Source organism: Panulirus ornatus, chromosome 15, assembly GCF_036320965.1.
Source record: "Panulirus ornatus isolate Po-2019 chromosome 15, ASM3632096v1, whole genome shotgun sequence".
Taxonomy (NCBI): Eukaryota; Metazoa; Arthropoda; class Malacostraca; order Decapoda; family Palinuridae; genus Panulirus; species Panulirus ornatus.
Window position 1 is genome coordinate 28967971 of NC_092238.1, and position 12891 is coordinate 28980861.

The 12891-nt window shown below is 48.5% G+C and overlaps 1 protein-coding gene across 2 annotated transcripts in view; it reads right to left on the reverse strand.

Moving 5' to 3' along the window:
* The window catches only part of CenG1A (Centaurin gamma 1A), a 625830-nt gene that overhangs the window by 206711 nt on the left and 406228 nt on the right, over positions 1-12891 (reverse strand). Inside the window, exon 1 of one of the 2 annotated variants that reach the window (XM_071670691.1) lies at positions 4574-5584. The exons of the other annotated variant lie outside the window; for it this stretch is intronic. Coding sequence (XP_071526792.1) covers positions 4574-4679 — 106 coding nt within the window. The 5' untranslated portion in view covers positions 4680-5584. Of the gene's footprint in view, positions 1-4573; positions 5585-12891 lie in introns of those variants that run through there. 2 annotated transcript variants of the gene reach the window in all.

Genomic DNA, 12891 nt, shown 5'->3' on the forward strand with positions numbered 1-12891 from the left:
GTTGGGGGGCCTTCCCTTCCCTGTCCCCTTAATACGCCATCCTCACACCCAGAGCCAAAAATCGGCTCTGTACTTCGCCCCGTTACCCAAGAGAGAACTGGATAAAAAAGGAATCTTTTCCTTCAGAAAGGGGAAGAGGGGGGAGTAATTTCCCTCAGCTGTTCTTGTGTTACCTGTATGATCTACGTGTCTACATCTCTCCGTAAATCTTCACGTAATCATATCCTCGAAAAGGCGCCTCCCGCCCGTACAGCTGTTTCTCGTTTCAACCTCCCTCCCTCTGGGCATATCGCTGGGAGGAAGACCTTCTCCTCCTCCCCGGATCACAACCCCGACTCCCAGACCCTCAGGGCTTATCGAGGCCCTCCCTAGATCACAACCCTGCCGCCGCAAGACAGCCGACGACCGCCACCTCTCTCTCTCTCTCTCTCTCTCTCTCTCTCTCTCTCTCTCTCTCTCTCTCTCTCTCTCTCCCCTCAGCCACATCAACCGGCGTGGCTGAGACCTTTTCCCCCCTCACACTCGGGCATCCAGAGACACCCCCCCCCCCCCGAGACTCTGCTGCGCCCAAGACCTCCTCTCCTACAACCACTTCACATCTCACATATACCTTGATACTCCAGCCACCTTTGTGAACTTCACGTACCGTGCAAAGTCCCGAAGTATTCACCGTGCTGCCCAAGCCACGTCAACTCTCTAACCTATAATGTATTTCTATCATTGTGAGGGTGGTGGTCCAGTCCCCTGGACCTTTGGCGCACTCTGTGTCCTCGTTTTCGTCACCGCCCACAGGTTGGGTTCAGGAGTTCCCCAAGACACCATCATGTACGCCCACAACCTCATCCTCAGCCAGCCAGTCAGTCAGTTGTGTACAAAAAAAAAAAAGAGAAAAAAGAATCATGAGTGAAGGCCCTCCTCTCTACCACCCTTCCCGCCTTAGCCACCCCGTCTGAGGATGCTTCGGCAGACAGAACATCGTCGTCTTCCCTTCCAAAAAGCGCCGCTCCATAAATCTACCAAGGTCGACAGCAAGCCCAACCCCCCATCCCACTTGCCGTCATCCTATTTCCCTACCACACGCCTTCCTCCTCTTCACCACTTCCCATCTCCATCCACTTCTTCTCTTCGCTCCCTCCCCATTCCTACTATCTATAACACGAGGTTGTGGGTACTGCGAGCCTACCTAAGAGGTCTGCGATCGTCTCTTCTGCATCTTACTAAAAGGACTTCAAACAGAGACAGACCAACGGGTCCTGACGAGCACGCCTTCTTTGTCTTCGAAGCTCCAGTCATTTCCATTCTTACTTTAAGAGCGAGACTTCCATGATGGAGAAACGTCCTATCCTTCCTTACTCATGTACAAAATGTAGGAAACCCAAATATCACATCAAAAAGTCCTAAAAAGTATCAATACAAAATAAAATTCGTGACTCCAGACGTGTATGATGGAATCCACATCTTAAATCACCCTTCGGGTACATGAGGACGGCGCTGGGCAGACGACCGTGGGCCCATGCTAATATCATGCGACGTCTCACACATCAACTCAAGCGAACTTCAGAAATCAACACAAATGAACGGCAACACAAATTAGAAACACTCTAAGCGGGAAAACTACGTGTCAACACAATAGAGGAACGTAGGCGGACTGCGACAACGACCCATTCACGTCGAGTGCTAGTACAACACAGGTGGAAACTACCAGTTTGTGGTGCGACCAGACCAACCGGTGGCACAGCGTAGGTCAAAAAAATAATAACACTCTGTGACCCAGCGTAAAAGAGGTAGACGGTAACACCCAAGGGTCGTGACCTCGTGCTCAAGGGGTAGGAGTAAACACCGCCGCGCGAGCTCAAAAGAGATCGTAACGCCCTGATTAAAAAAGACGGTCGTGCAGTCGCGCTTTGAACGCACCGCAGTAAAGTCGCGCTCAAGGCTCGTTCAGACGGGCTCAAGGCTCGTTCAAACGGGTTCCAGACTCGGACCGTCGGGTTCCAGAGGGGGGGGGGGGGGGGTTAAAAGGCGATCAAAATAGGTCATCGGTGAGAGTACGAAACCAAAACATCGAGAGTGTACGAAACACGACACACGAGAACCCCCGACCCCCAACTCAGGCCCCCAGCGTTCAAAGGCATGTGTTACAGTACACTGCAGCTACACGGTTCAGACAGGCAAGCAAGACTGGTCAGTACATGGTACAGTCACTGTATGACAAGGATTACTCCTCTCTCTCTCTCTCTCTCTCTCTCTCTCTCTCTCTCTCTCTCTCTCTCTCTCTCTCTCACACACACACACACACACACACACACACAAACACCACTACAGCCAGCTCGGACGCACGAGACACCATGTTTATTATTCCAACCAGCTCAGGGGAAAAAAACACACACACACGCGACAAGGAAATGCTTACAATCCTGACAGAATCAACATATAATTGACTCCCCTGACCTGGGGGGTTGGTCTGCGTCCCTGCGTACACTGGGAGGTAGGCGTCAAGGATAGATAGATAGAGAGAGAGAGAGAGAGAGAGAGAGAGGAGAGAGAGAGAGAGAGAGAGAGAGAGAGAGAGAGAGAGAGAGAGAGGCTCTCCCGGAAGGACACTCATAATGTCAAAGACTTTAAAAAAGAAAGAGGGGAAAAAAAAGCAGATGCAAAGGCCTCGCCCACGACAACGCGCGTCAAAGTGCGCATCGACATCTGCCAAGCGTCGGGGAAAATCCTTTTTAACGTGTATGATGATTAATGGCTTACAAAGAAAACGGAGGGGGGGGAGAGAAAGTTTTCGCGTTTCACTGAAGGTTGACTTAAATGAACAAATATGCTTATCGAAACGTTTTCACATCAGGCTTTCCATTCCGTATGGAAATGGACAAGTAAAATCTACTGGAATAACAGCACACAGACAATAAAGGAACCATTACAGCAGTTCTCCATGACTACACCAGGTGCTAAGGAAATCAAATGGTACAACTACTTGCCTCTGAGATCAGGGAGACAAGAGAGGGCGTAACCTTCGACCGCCAAGGCGTCTCATGTGACCTGACGAATGACGAGAGGCTAACACACGGAAGGGCAACAACAACAACAACAACAACAACACACACACAAACACACAAAAAGAGGAGGCACTACCCCGCCCCACGAGTGCCCACGTAAATTAGCTGAGGGGGGTTTTGAGGCTTCGTCATACAAGACCGAGCTTCCTTTGTTTAACGGCACGGGAAGAAGGCTTCGTAACAGACACCCTTCCTCCTTGTTATGTTGTCGGTGTGCCGAGGCTTCACCATACAAGGGGCAGATGAAGACGACTCCCCTCCTCGTTACGCTACAAGCACCAGGCTTCACCATAAGAAGGAAGAACCCCCTTTCCACCTCTCCCCCAAGAAGGAGGAAGTGGGTGGAACCTTCCCTCCCCCACCTCCTCTTCGTCATGTTCCAAACGCCAGACTTCACCATAACGAGAGGCGGGCGGGCGGGCGGGCGGGCGGGCGGGCGCGGGGGGAGGAGAGGAGGTGGTGACGACGAGGAATCGCCCATTCGCTCTGTAATATTACGGGGATGGAGTCTCATTTAACCCCGTGGCGTCCGGACGTTCGTGTCAGATGATCTCGATCGGTCCCAGCAATCGTCTCACTCCCCGGGTAATCTTGAGTCTGTTTCTCCTACAGGAGGGAAAGAGGGAGGAAGGGTAAGAGAGGAAAAATGAAAACGAGGAGATGGGATTGATAGAGGCAGAATGCGGAGGGGAAGGATATAGCTCTGTGTGTGTGTGTGTGTGTGTGTGTGTGTGTGTGTGTGTGAGAGAGAGAGAGAGAGAGAGAGAGAGAGAGAGAGAGAGAGAGAGAGAGAGAGAGAGAGAGAGGGAGAGAGAGAGAGAGATAAATGGGTCGTAATCCACTGAACCTCGAGAGTGAAGTGGCAATACCCTGTGAAGCCACTAATGGCAGAGTGCCGTGGCCATGCCAGAGCCACTCCACTAGAACACCCTGGGATGCGTCTATATATTCTGACTGTTCGCTGAACATAAAGAAAACGTCGTATGTAACACGAAAAACACAACCTTGTATCTCAAACACGTTCTAAAAAAAAAAAAAATAATGAATATAAATTACAAAAATATTTTTTAATAAGTCAAATCGACCCCTGAAGAAAACAGAGGTCACTTTTATACGCACCTTATCACTCGTTATCAGAGAGAACATCGAACACCTTATCATAATAATCAACTCTTACTTAACGAGTGTTAACTAGAGTGGTTGAGGCAGTGGAACCTAATCACAAACTCATCACAAACCAAATGACTCGATGCTTTGGGGTTGAGGGGTTGGGTTGGGTTGTTAACGAGTGCCTGAGACTGATACAGACAAAAAATCCAACAGATATAGACGAAAAATCCATCAGCGTACATACTGCACCAAAAGCCTTTAAGATCTGCCTGTAGGAGGCGACCACGACAGGATGCGTGTGCCAGCCTTTCAACTTACCCTCCCAGGCTACGTAACGTTTGGCTGGCTTAGGGAAACACAGACAAACACACACACACACACACACACACAGGACAAGCACCTACCGGAATTGCGTTTGATGGTGTTGTTGTTTGTGATGGTGACGCTCTTGCTCTTCTTCAGGCGAAGCGACCGGCGCATCGAGCGCACGAAGTTGTCCCCGTACTTCATCTCGGCGGGGGCGGAGGTAGTGAGTGTTATTGGCAATCAAACCTCCTGAAGTGCTGGTGAGTACAACACACACACACGCGCGCACGCGCAAGCCCCCTCTCTCTCGCCGCTGGTGGAGAAACTCTCTCTCTCTCTCTCTCAACCCACTACCAACGTCCTTCTTCTTCTCCTCCTCCTCCTCCTCTACCCAACATTACTGGTACACACACACACACTCACAGACACACTCGCTGCCTAGTTCTGTAAGTACGTCGGTACACCCTCACTGCCAAGAGTACACCACCTGGTGAGGAAGGAAAGTATATTCCCCAGGAGCACTTCACTATACCGACAGGTTCTCTCGCAAGACTAGATCATGACAGACGACAGAAGCAGGAGGAGGTGTGCTGTGACGGTCCCTCGGCGAATAGGACGTGTTGCAGACGGGCGTGATGGGTATTGACTAGAGAGAGGGTGTGCGGGCGTGGGCTGGAAGAAGCCAGAGGGGAGGGGATGGGTGCACCTTGCCCACCTCTGGAAGTCCAACAGACTCTCTTTTTTTTTTTTTCTTTGACTAGAATGAAGAACGAAGCTTGCTGAATGTGTCCCTCACATGGACACACCGCAGCCTCACTCTCCCCGACTCGGCGGCAAGCACCTCCCTCACACCACGCGCTGCATCTGCTTGCAATTACAAGTCCAACGGAGTCCTGCGGGATCCCTTAGGATAAGAGGACCCGATTACTCCACCAGCGGCGAGTTAACGACCCCAGGGTATTGTAATTATCCATCCACAGGCGGGTACTGACTGAGGCTGCGGGCCGGGGTGGCTGGGGATACTCATGGTTAGCGCTGGGGGGTAGCCGAGCCACAGGAATAAGAGAGGAGCGCTCACGTCCGTACCCTAACACTGTCAGCCGACGACTGAGGCGGCTCGACCCGGGACTAGCCAGCCTACCCCCCCTCCAGCCAGCCAGGCAGGCAGGCAGCCTCCCGTAGCCTCAACACGCACCCACTCACGCACGCGCGCGCACATGCACCCCTCATCACTTAACGCTACTTAACCACTTCGGCTGCAGTCTGAAATACCAGACCGATCATTACACTCGACCGTAAATATTCATCGTCGATAACTGCCTTTGCTCGCCGCCTAAATCTTAATAGAGAGAGAGAGCCTTGTATTGTTGTGTGTGTGTGTGTGTGTGTGTGTGTGTGTGTGTGTGTGTGTGTGTGTGTGTGTGTGTGTGTGTGTGTGATGCGAGATCGGGGAGAGGTCAGGGTAGGAACACGAACGAGGAGGGGCGATGGGACCATCGTCTCGATATCACAGGTCCTGGAGGTGATGTGTGTTATTCACTACACACACACACACACACACACACACACACACACACACACACACACACACATACACACAAACACACACACACACACACATCGCGACGCACACTATTTACAAACAGAGCAACAACGGCTAATTCATCCTCTCATTCGCGTATGACAAGTGATTCCTATAGAAAATGGCTGGTTCTCTCTCTCTATCAACCACAGCTTCGCCAACTCTGTTCCTAAGCTTACGGGAGAGAGAGAGAGAGAGAGAGAGAGAGAGAGAGAGAGAGAGAGAGAGAGAGAGAGAGAGAGAGAGAGAGAGAGAATCATCAACATTACGACCGTACCGGTCTCCTCGCTCATCAGTCACTCTGCAGTTTATCTGCAGATAACATCATCTGTAGATAAACACAGGGGTTATCACGATATACAACCAGCGCTGGTCTTGGTCCAAAGGTGACGGCTTCCGGTCGTCTCAGTGACGAGGAACGATGCTTTTAAAAGGCTCCTCCACACATCAAAAAGGTCATTCAAAACATCGGCACTCGGTAAGATCAAAATATCATTACCTGCAACACTCAGGTTGACGTCTACATCTGGTTTAAGATAGGTTTATGGTTGACGTCTATCAATCTGGTTTAAGTGAGGTCTTTGGTTGACGTCTATATCTGGTTTAAGATAAGTTTATGGTTGACGTCTATCAATCTGGTCTAAGTGAGGTCTTTGGTTGACGTCTACGTCTGGTTTAAGATAGGTTTATGGTTGACGTCTATCGATCTGGTTTACGTTAGGTCTTTGGCTGACGTCTATATCTGGTTTAAGATAGGTTTATGGATGACGTCTATCAATCTGGTTTAAGTGAGGTCTTTGATTGACGTCTATGTCTGGTTTAAGACAGGTCTGTTTGGCCATCATCTCAACACGACCTTGAACAGTGAGACCCCCCCCCTGTACAGGAGGGAATCCAGAGAACCGTACATCAAATCCTCAAAATCTTATATATATAGTAACCAATTCAGCATCTGACTTGCGTTCCAGCTGCCAGTTGCATGTTGCAAACTTACTGAAGGCTGTAAGTCAGACACCTCCCTCCTCCCACTCGTGGTGGCTTGATGTCTGTAGCATCAAGGACAGAACGGATCGACGCCATGGAACTCTTCCTCCTCCTCCTCCTCCTCCTCCCATGAATCCCATTGCGTTTTCATTTCTACCCGGAATCACAGCTGCGATGCTCTTCATAAAAGTCAAGCACCGACAAGTGTGCTAATAGGACTTCGACTGACAAATCTCAGCGGCACTTAATCAAAAGCATTTCCATTAACTTATGTAATACAACCCTCCGCTCTTCCAACGGCTCTTTTTGGTACCTTACTCTACTCTAATTCAACTCTCCATAACTCCGCTTCCAGACCTCCACCACTTCCTCCCCCCGTACCTTACTCTCCTCTAGTTCAACTCTCCATAACTCCGCTTCCAGACCTCCACCACTTCCTCCCCCCGTACCTTACTCTCCTCTCGTTCAACTCTCCATAGCTCCGCTTCCAAACCTCCACCACTTCCTCCTACTGAATCAATGCCCTCTACTGTATTCTCCTCTTACAGGGTCTTCCATGTCCTCTCTTGTAGCTGAAGGTGGACAAAGCGTATGGCCCAAGACGGTATGCCTCCTCCAAGCCTTAAAGGGGTGTGCCTCTACGCTTGCTGCCATCGCTGCCTCGCCTGTATCGCCTCTTGATGACAGTATGCCTTGTTGCAGCCCTATCTCTTAAGAGAAGAGACCATTTTCTAACCCCTTGATCTCACTTCTGCTATCCCCATCATTCTCTGAGATATCTCATCAACTTACGTCTTCTCAAAACACTTAAAGATCTAACCCCCTTTTCCATTCTCTCTAGCCATCAATATGACTTTCGCGGCGCGTGGTCGGTGGTCAATCATCTTTCCCATGTGATTCACTTCTGGTCATCATCCCTCAAGACATTTTGGCAAATCTCCGAAAGCCTTTGACACGGTCTGTCACGGGTCTTTGCTTTTCTAACGTTCCTTCCATTAGCTTTTCTGCTACTCTCTCTTCTCTTCCAGCATGTGTCGTAGGGTATTGCCGTCATCCAGCAACAGCCGTGGTTTTTCTCCATGAGTGCCTGCTGCTATCGTTTTATCACAACTCACCTCGATAACAGAAGAAAAATAATAAAAAGTGGTTAGTTCAACTGCTTACTTCCTCCTCTGATAATGTGGCTGTCGAATTGCACACGTCCAGTAGCGGTTTGATACGTTTTCTTTGCTTCGCCGTGACGGGCAGACTTATATACATTTTCTTTAATAGATAAACAGGCAGCAATCTTTGCTGTTTACTGTATTGAATCACTGCCTCTTCTGAAATCTCCAAACTCTTCATAATCTCAAAACCAATCGAAATAAACGGTAAAGTAATCATACTTTCATTAATTTCGAGAACGCACCTAACGACAATTCCTTGTAATTATAAAATACGTTAATAAGTCCACGTAATCATATCGTGTAATCATTTACACATAAATACGACTCCCAGCATCCATCCCCGACCCGTGGCATAGAACACTTCACATGACTTCTATTTCACGCCACATACATCCCCTCACTGCACCACTACCCATCAAAGCTGCCTCCCCCCTCATCCCCATCTAACCCATTCCTTACACACACACACACACACACACACACACACACACACACACACCGAAAATAAGAGCCACTGATTCGACCCACATAATGACCCATGGCAGCACCGAGCCAAAACAGAGCAGTGGATCATGGAAGTACACAATGAGTTACTGGAACTGTGAGGGGGGGCACACTGTCCGTGATGCTGGAGGTACACAATGAGTTACTGGAACTCCGAGAGCACATCAATAGCGAGTTCCACTGTGAGAGCACATCAGTAACGGTACGGCAGGTACATAGCGAGTTACACAATGGGCACATCAGTAACTCATGAGCACGAAGGTGCGATATGTTGAGGACGACAGTACGACTCTTGAGGACATTGGTACCATCCCTTGAGGACGACCGGTACGACCCTCGACCATGCAAATCATTGATGACGACCGGTACGACCCTCGACCATGCAAACCCTTGAGGACGACCGGTACGACCCTCGACCATGCAAACCCTTGAGGACGACCGGTACGACCCTCGACCATGCAAACCCTTGAGGACGACCGGTACGACCCTCGACCATGCAAACCCTTGAGGACGACCGGTACGACCCTCGACCATGCAAACTCTTGAGGACGACCGGTACGACCCTCGACCATGCAAACCTATGAGGACGACCGGTGCGACCCTCGACCATGCAAACCCTTGAGGACGACCGGTACGACCCTCGACCATGCAAACTCTTGAGGACGACCGGTACGACCCCTCTGGGAATGATGACCAGGCCTTTGATCCGACTTGTGTTCCAGGGTCGTTCCCGTCGCGGTCGTATGTTATGACGACCCTCATCATCATCTCCTGGCCTACAATCTTCTACGAAAATACGCCAAAAACGAAAAAAAAAAAAAACATCATCTGTCGTAGCAATACGGTGTCTGGCTTGGACCTTGAAAAATACAGCCACATTGTCTATACTCGGACACACACACACACACACACACACACACACCACAGGACCTGGGTACTCTTCGTAGTGACGATAAAACATTTGACCGAACACGGTCTGGCCCACCGCGCCCAGCTCCTGCGTCGAAGGACGAAGGACGGTGGGCAGGGTGGGTGGGGGGGGGGAATCCCAGAGTACGTTTCGGACGACTGCTTCAAGACGCAGGACGCAAGTTCTTGTGCTTGCGAGTCCCCTCCTTCCAGGGACAATGACGTAAACAGGAGGGGGAGAAGGAGGTGGGGGGGTATACAGATGATAAGCGGACGACTTTTTGCTGTGTGCGAATGTTACGACAGAGGCGACGTGGGCGCTGAGTTAAACAAACACTTCAGTTGATTTTGATGTTTTTATTTTTTTCTCTTCTCATCTGAAAACGATAAGAATGATAGATCGTCAAGCTATGAATGTATACGATATATATACATATATATATATATATATATATATATATATATATATATATATATATATATATATATATATATATATACATATATATATATATATATATACATCAGAGAGAGAGAGAGAGAGAGAGAGAGAGAGAGAGAGAGAGAGAGAGAGAGAGAGAGAGAGAGAGAGAGAGAGAGAGAGTCCCCCAGACGTTCAGGGACACACACACATACACACACACACACATACACATACACACACACACACACACATACACACACACACACACACACACACACATACACACACACACACACACATACACACACACACACACACACACACACACACACACATACACACACACACACTGAAAACAACGCAGACCGGGGACACAACACGTCAAGAAAATATATGTCCACATTGCCTCCCCAGGAAGCACTAAAGTCAAGACGCCTACGAAACGAGGAAGGAAACACGACCTTCCCTCCCCCTGGTCAGTGTCGTGTCGTGACGACAAAACGAAGATATCAACCCGACCCTCCCCGGTGACGACGCCCCCGCCCCTCCGCCACTCTAACCGACCCCACCACCGCCCCGCCCCCCTCAAGGTCAACCGTGGTTAGAAAAGCGGAAGTGTACACAGCACGAGGTCACGGTGACCCGAAAACGTGGTCTCTGTGAAGACGTAAACGTGTGGTCAATCACTGAAGACTCCTGGTTCGCTCGCCGAAGACCTCGTCACTCACTCGATGAACACATGGCCACAAGACACGTAGTCACTCAGTAAGACGTAACTCACAGAACACGTCGTCACTCAGCGAACACCTGGTCACTCCGTGAACCCGCGTTCACTTGACACGTAGTCTTACAGTGACCACCTGGCCACTCACCACGCCACCTGTCTTCGGAAACCATCCCGTCACTCAACACACTTTACTCCGTAACTCACAGCAGAAAAACACTCAAACAAGTGAAAATCAAAAAAAAAAACAGCAATCTCAAGCTGTCTTGGACCTTAACTGAACAGGTTGCCACCCGACCACAAATAAGTTCGTGGTCACACACACACACACACACACACACACACACACATACACACATAAACACAGAGTCGATGTGATGCAGTGTGGTTAGCAATGCGACACACAATTACGGGGTTGATATTCGAGACCCCGGTCTGGGTTTACGGTTCGGGCTCCCATAATCGTATACCCCCATCCTTGTACTACATACATAAGGTAATTACACACACACACACACACATACCGCAATGTGGCCGCCACGACCAATCACTGATTAACGCCAAGATGTACGAATACTCACGTTATAATTCTATTTGCTATGGAAAAGTTTATATATATATATATATATATATATATATATATATATATATATATATATATATATATATATATATATATATCACATGTTTACCAAATGGCGTCCTAGCTTCGTCTCTTCGATGTATATCAACTGACTGTTATATTTCTCTCTTGTGTCTCCCCTGATGATGTGATTATTACACGAAAGTGCACTTGGGAACTTTTCGTGTTTCATTTTCCCCGTGGACTCATAGGAATATATATATATATATATATATATATATATATATATATATATATATATATATATATATATATATATATATATATATATATACGTACAGAAAATGGATTAATACCGTTGAAGAAAATGGCTTGTATGATATCATGTAAGTAGTGTTGCAATCAGAGTTAGTGGTGTAATCAACAACTTTAATGACACCTCGGCAATCAACAAATATGTGACCCCCCTGGTGAGGTCATGAGACTCTGAAGAGAGCTGAAAAAAAAAACCACTCGAACATCTCATGACTTAACGACCCTTAACTTCAAAGACAGTCGGGCTGCACTTACGAGATTATAACAGCGTCTTGACCCTATTCACTGGCACGAGTATAACACAGTCTGCCACACCAACACAGCCCTCAAATCAGTCATCCACTTCGAGGTTGAGCTCAGTCATCCACTTCGAGGTTGAACTAAGTCATCCACTTCGAGGTTGAACTCAGTCATCCACTTCGAGGTTGAACTCAGTCATTCACTTCGAGGTTGAACTACCATTAAGACCTTCTGAACATCCATCTAAATACAATAAGACTAGCATCTCTTTACACTGCGTACAATTTGCCTCTTTCCAGATATGAACACGTTCTCCTGAACCTCCTATATGTTCAGTGAGGTTCACTAAAGTTCACCGGAGCTTCTCTGAACCTCATGTTAAGTTCAGTGAGGTTCATTAAAGTTCATCGAGGCTTCCATGAATCTCCTGTAAGTTCAAAGGTTCACTACAGTTCACCGGAGCTTCCCTGAACCTCCTGTATGTTCAGAGGTTCACTGAAGTTTAACGAAACCTCCTTGAACCTCCTGTAAGTTCAGAGTTCACTACAGTCCACCACGCTCCCTTGAACCTACTGAGAAAGTTCCTGAAAGTTCACCAAAGTCTTCCTAAAACATCCTGTTCACACCTCTAACGCCGTACACAAGTTCAGGGACTCGCTCAAGTTCACCCAATTGCCTCCCCCCCACCCTCCCTCCTCCCCCCTGGTGAACTTTCTCCCTCTCTGCCCTTCCTTCCTGGCTAATTCTGTAGCCAGGCCACTACCTGACGGGTCAACTTTCCTCGCCTTTCGATCTTCTTTCAGCTTATACGGTACGTACGAGGTCAGGGGGAAAGGGATGAATCTGGTCAAGTTCTGGTCTAGCCAGGTCACCACTTTGAGACTGGGGAAAGATCGAAAGTAACAGAGGAATAGGAAATGGGAATGGGGATAGAGACAGAGATAGATAGATATATAGATAGATAGATAGAAAGATAGATAGAGAG